Source organism: Octopus bimaculoides, chromosome 4 (assembly GCF_001194135.2).
Source record: "Octopus bimaculoides isolate UCB-OBI-ISO-001 chromosome 4, ASM119413v2, whole genome shotgun sequence".
Taxonomy (NCBI): domain Eukaryota; kingdom Metazoa; phylum Mollusca; class Cephalopoda; order Octopoda; family Octopodidae; genus Octopus; species Octopus bimaculoides.
Window position 1 is genome coordinate 107,325,221 of NC_068984.1, and position 6,218 is coordinate 107,331,438.

General features: G+C 33.3%; 1 protein-coding gene across 4 annotated transcripts in view; it reads left to right on the forward strand.

Annotated features, from left to right (window-relative positions):
* The window catches only part of LOC106875477 (translin-associated factor X-interacting protein 1), a 154,468-nt gene that overhangs the window by 86,226 nt on the left and 62,024 nt on the right, over positions 1-6,218 (forward strand). For all 4 annotated transcript variants that reach the window (XM_052967352.1, XM_052967353.1, XM_014923647.2 and 1 more), the window contains one exon: positions 942-1,070. In XM_052967352.1, coding sequence (XP_052823312.1) covers positions 942-1,070 — 129 coding nt within the window. The remainder of the gene's footprint in view (positions 1-941; positions 1,071-6,218) is intronic.

A 6,218-nucleotide genomic window follows, 5' to 3' on the forward strand; every position in this document is an offset into this window, starting at 1 on the left:
TATATATATATATATATATATATATATATATATACACCATCGATTTCTCTCTGTCTCTCTGTCTTCCACTCTAAAAAGCATTGTGATTGAATTATATCGGCAGAAACTGAAAGAAGTTATCATGTGTGTGGGTATGTGTTTGCATCTTCTTGTTTTGACATCACACGGTAGTTGTAAATGAGTGTCACTGCCATACAAGCGGTATCATTTACAATGTTCTACAAAAATATTTCTGGTCATGGGGAAATTATTATCTTGCTTGGAAACAAGTGAGGGTTGGTGACAGGAAGGGTATCAGCTGTAGAAAATGTTCATCCATAATCACTGATTGGTGCTGATACTACTATTTTTATTCCAGCCAGGTGGACGACAAGTGCAACTCAGTCACTGATGTTGACTGGTTTTTAATTAAAGTTACACCTTTGAATCTGCCCAGGGTTTCTTCTCATCAGTATTTCGCATTGAGGAAAACTAAAGAGCCAGAAACATACATTTTGGAATCAGCTAGAAGTACTGAGCAGATCTGGTGTTTTTATGTTTTTTACCATAAGAGAATTTTTTCTTTACAGTAACTATTGTGAATTTGCCTTTAGAAGCTAAAATATCTCACAACATCATATTTCAACTAAAATTTAGTTCACTTATTCTTAATCACTGCTTGGCAGTGATGCTGAATGTATGTGTATGTGTGTGTAGTTTATATATATTATATAAATATTATTTAATGAAAAAAGTTTTATTTGGAATCAATTGATTTGCAACAATTGTAATTGGTTTTATATTGTCTACATTTAACATTGTCAGAGACAAAGTATTAAATACATTTATTAATTTACTTTTTTCAATATGCTGCATTGTGATAGTTTACATTATTCTTCTTATATTCATATAATAATGTTTCAAATGTCTGTTAATGTCTCATTTATTTTAAACATTGAAAGGGTTTTGACAAAAGTGTTCCAATTTTTCTGCGGCATGAGGGAAAAGTATTCAACAGAGCAATGAGCAGAAGGGAGTGTGCTCTCCTGATTAACTCAATTTGGAAAGAGAGAATAAATGATCCTAATAAGGTTTGTTTAATTTCATTTGTAACTAGATCTGTTCAAATGTCTTAATTATGAACATTGATATCAATTATAGTTCATGGCTTTGGTAAAATATGTATAGGCACAGACAGACATGTCCAGATTAACTAGACAATGTTATAGCTGCATATTCTTTAACAAAATGTTTCATAGGTTTAGTTTAAATGAATTAGTGATAAAGATAATATCATCTTATCAGTATAATACTATACAACTCTGTAGACATCTTTGATGTTTATTTTGTCTTTTTAGAAGAATTTGGCTAAATCCAGCCTCTTGTGAGCCAGACACAGTCAATAAATAGCTACCAGTAATTCAAGAACTCAGTTCACAAGATACAATTTAGTATTTAGACATTTAATTATAGTTCATTTAATTTTATTGGCTCATAAATTGTGAAAATCTGGGTGGAATTAGGTAGAATTCAACATGTTAGGTTTAAATTATCTCAAAAAGTATTTTGTGTTGTAGAGTGATTATTATTAAGTTATTAGCTCACTTTTAATTGAGTGATTATTATTAAGTTATTAGCTCACTTTTAATTGATTTTAATTTAATTTTATCAGCTTATAAATAGGTGACAGTCTGAGTGGAATTAGATTGTGTTTAAGGATGAAGGTTTAAATTATCTTGAAAAGCAATTTGTGTTGTAGAGCTTAAGAAGTAATTATTAGTAAGTCGTTATCTCAATTTTTACATCAAATATTCTGGGTTTGGATGAGTAATAATATTTATCTATTTGGTTTGATATCTCGCTGTCAGTATAATTTGAATATATTGTTATAGGAATTAACACTTAGAAAATGAGAATCTGGTGGCAATGATTAAAATCTAACTTTATTGGTGATATGTGACAATTGAGTGACTTGTTTAGAGGTTCCTGCTTTACCTACTCTTATTGTATTCAAAGGGAAAGTTTGATATCATAATAATTCAAAATGCATGCTGCAGCTGTGAATGACTGGGAATTAAAGGTCAAATCATAAACACTAGAGCAATAGTTCTCAACCAGGGTTCATATGGCTCCTGGAAGTCCATATAAGATTTTTGGGGGTCCATAGAAACAAAATAGTAAATTAGGGATCCACAAGTGGTATTTTTAGGGTCCATGAAAAAAATTGATTAAGATATGTTTATTGCAAGAAGCAGCTAGGTTTTTTTCTATAATGTTTTACATGAAGGCATTATATTTACCTCTCTAAAAATATATGGCAATTGTGATTAGCTGCTAGTAGATATCCAGAGTGAAGGAGTAGATATAAACTCTTTACATTGTATACAACATAAATTTTGGATACACTAGGTATGTAATAGGATTGCAGGTAGACTAACAGAGAAGGTGAGAGGAGGCAGTGCAATGATGATGATGATGCTCATGGTGGTGGTGGTGGTGGTGGTGGCAGTAGCAGTGGTGGCATCTGTGGTAAGCTGGCAGAATAATTAGGGTATTAAACAAAATGCCTAGTGCCATTTATATATGTTCTGAGTTCAGATTCCACTGAGGTTGGCTTTGTCTTTCATCCTTTCATAGTCAACAAAATAAGTACCAGTTGAACACTAGGGGGTCAATGTAATTGACTCCCCACCTCAAAATTGTTAGCCTTATGCAAAATTTGAAACTTTTATTATTATTATTATTATTATTATTCAGGTAACGAAGTGGAAGCGTTGTTAGCACATTGGACTAAATGCTTAGCGGTATTTTGTCCATTTTTATATTCTGAATTCACATTCTGTCAAGTTCAACTTTGCCATTCATCCTTTTGGGGTCACTAAATTAAGTATCAGTGAAACACTGGGGTCAGTGTTATTGATAGCCCCTCCCACAAAATTTCAGGAGGATTATTATTATTATTGTTAGAGAGGTGAATTAGCAGAATTGTTAGAGCATCTGACAAAAGGCTTTGTGGCTTTTCATCCAGCTATTTACATTCTGAGTGGTTGACTTTGTCTTCTATACATTCAGTCTCAACAAAATAAGTACCAGCTGAGAAATGGAGTTGATGTAATCAACTTTCCCTTCCTCTCAGAATTGTTTGCCTTACACCAACATTTCAAACCCTTATTATTAATATTATGATAAATACTTTCACATTATAAATATGATGATTTCCCATTATGAGATATGTTTGAACTAGTCCTATTTTATTCTCTTGTGACTAATTTATTATCTTTAAACATGTTCAGACAAAAAAATCAAAGTTTTCTGGTGATTAGGTTATTCTGATGATTTAACTTTTTTTTTTTTGTATTCACTATAATTCTAATGGGTGTACACTTTACTCATTTTACTCATTTTAATATTTAATTCTGCTGTTGCAATATCATGTGCTTCATAATTACTTGAATGAAGCATCACTGAAGTCTTTGTATATATGTAGAACTTGCTACTTGTTGACACTATGTATTTCTGATTATTAAGTCCTTTCCAGGTAGATTTCTATCTTCTAACATATAACAAGGGTGTGCTGAAAAGTTCCTAGCTTTGAGTAAAAAGCAGGTGGATCAATTAGTTATGATTTCATCCAACACATTCCCCTCTCAGATTCACACACCTATTGCAGCAGTCCTTCAGTCTTTTTTCTAAACCCTGTAAAAGAACAGAGAAAGTTGGGCCTCCAACCAGACCGTTCATGATACCCTTACAGCCAGGAACTTTTCAGAATCCCCTCAACATACTGGTAACAAACAACAGTGATCAGAATTGAAAATAACTTGGACAATATGTGAAGGTCAAGAGAGGTGTACAACAGTGGTGTGTGGTATTACCAGGTTTGTTTTTATTATACAGTGAAACAACTATGTGATCCACTCAACATATTATCTGGTATATGGATAAGAGAACAAGACATTAACAAATTCCATTATGCAGGCAACGCAGTCCTATTAGCAATAACAGTAGAAAATCTACAGATATTACTTAGTACTGTTAATAGTAAGAGTGAAAAGACAGGGCTGGATCTTAGCACATACACACACAAAGAGATAATGTTGATCTCAAAGAAAATACCATCATTTTGCAAACTACGAGGAAGAATTGAACAAATTTGAAACAAGTTGCTAGATTTAAATATTTGAGAGTCATTATTATAGCAGATGAGGAAAGAGAAAGCATAAAATAATTAAAGTCAAAGATTGGGCTGCCCAAAGCTGCATGTGATGAGAACGTTTGTATCTTGTCAAATAAACAATGACAAGTGAAGTGAGGAAAAGAGTTCCAGGAGAATACATAGAACCTATCAAACATATTGGTTTCAAATTCTGTCACAAGGCCAGCAATTTTTGGGGAGGGGTTAAGTCAATTACATTGACTCCAGTGCTCAGCTGGTACTTACTTTAAGGACCCAAAAAGTATGAAAGGCAAAGTCAACATTGGTAGAGTTTGAACTCAGAACATAAAGATGAACAAAATGCCACTAAGCATTTTGTCCATTGTGTGCTAAGGATTCTGCCCCCTATATATTGCTATGTAACTTGAAACATCAACAAACATATGCAAAAGCTTAGCAATACTGCAGAGATTTGCTTCCATAGAAGAATACTAAAAGAGTCTATTGTAGATAGAGTGACAAATATTAAGCAAAGACATTAATTGCTTAATTTAAAGCATAAAATATGCAGATTTGACTTTCCATCATCACATTGGCCTAATTTATAACTGCTTTATATAGTAACTGATTACAATATGCAATTGATTGGGGAAGGAAGCCAAGTATGTCTTCTCTGAGGAGTGGTCATCAGAGTGTGAAACAGTCTGTCAGAAAACTCTCTCCCTCCTTTTTCTACACATTAATAGCTTAGACTGCATGTCTACTGTTTTACTTTCTTTGTTCACCCTCAGCAAGATTTTGTAATACACATATATACATGTATATATTACTCACACACACACACACACGTGTGTGTGCGTATTGTGTGTGTCTACAAAAATATGCAGGTACAGTATTGTCAAATGGTTGTGAAGTCCCAGTTTTGATCCTAGTCCCTAACATCTTGGGTAAGTGTTATACTTCAGTAGATTTAGTTGACTAAAATTGGATCGATAGAAACTGGAAACTGTAGAGAACCCCATCTGATAAATTTAACATGTAATTCAAAAGGTACAACCATATTACACTGTTTCTACCTGAGAATTATCCTAAAGTTTACTTGTATCTTAGGAATACTCAGCCAATTAATTAACACTAATTTAGGTGTAGGTAATTCAGTTGACAAGAGATCAGTTGTGAACACATGTTTCTGCTGATGACTCTTATTTAGGCAGAAACACTTGTTGCCAGCAGTTCTTTTGTCTTCAGACAATCAGAGTGTCTTTTCTTTAGTGGCATGTTAGTCTTGTAGAATACTTTTATCCTTCCTTCTTATTCGGAACGGGTACCAATTGCCCCAATGCTATTATTCTTCCTTCTCTGGAAGTGGAGATAATTTCAATAAATGAGCAATTTATCTTGTATGTTATTTAATATATCCTCATTAGTGTTATATGTATGTATGTGTGTGTGTGTGTGTGTTTGTGTATGTATGTTAGGGAAAGAGATTGATTGATTGATGTAATATTTTTGTTTTTCTCTCCCAAGAACTTTGAGGTAAATAATTACATTTTTGTTTACTCTTTGTAACCACCTTTTTTTCAAAAGGAAATCTTTGTGCTTCTACATTTCCTGAGCCCAGTGGTACTAAAGAATTTACCTTGTCAAAAGTAGATGTTTTTCTAATGCAAAATGTATGTTTTCCTTTCCCCCAAAACTGATATTTGTTTTTCAAGGTGTAAACATGAAAGAATTTTTATGCTATACTAGCAGAAATACCCGGCTTTGCCCGGGTTAAAGAGAATAATGAAATCTAAAAACGCTGTCTAGACTACGCAACCCTCAACTGTTAGTAGCTACGATACCATATTTCTACATTAATAACTCTCCAATCCATGCCAGCATGGAACATAAACATTAAGTGGAATGCCAGTCTCTCATCTAGGAGGGCCTTGAAATCAATGTTACCAACTGGGGACTATGTGTGTCGTAGTGATAATAAAAAGACCCAAAGGAGGTCTGCAACGAAATAATTTTACTCAACACTTTGCAAGTGAATCAGTGGAGGCAAAGATGCGTCTCATTTACTTGACAATTTATGCAC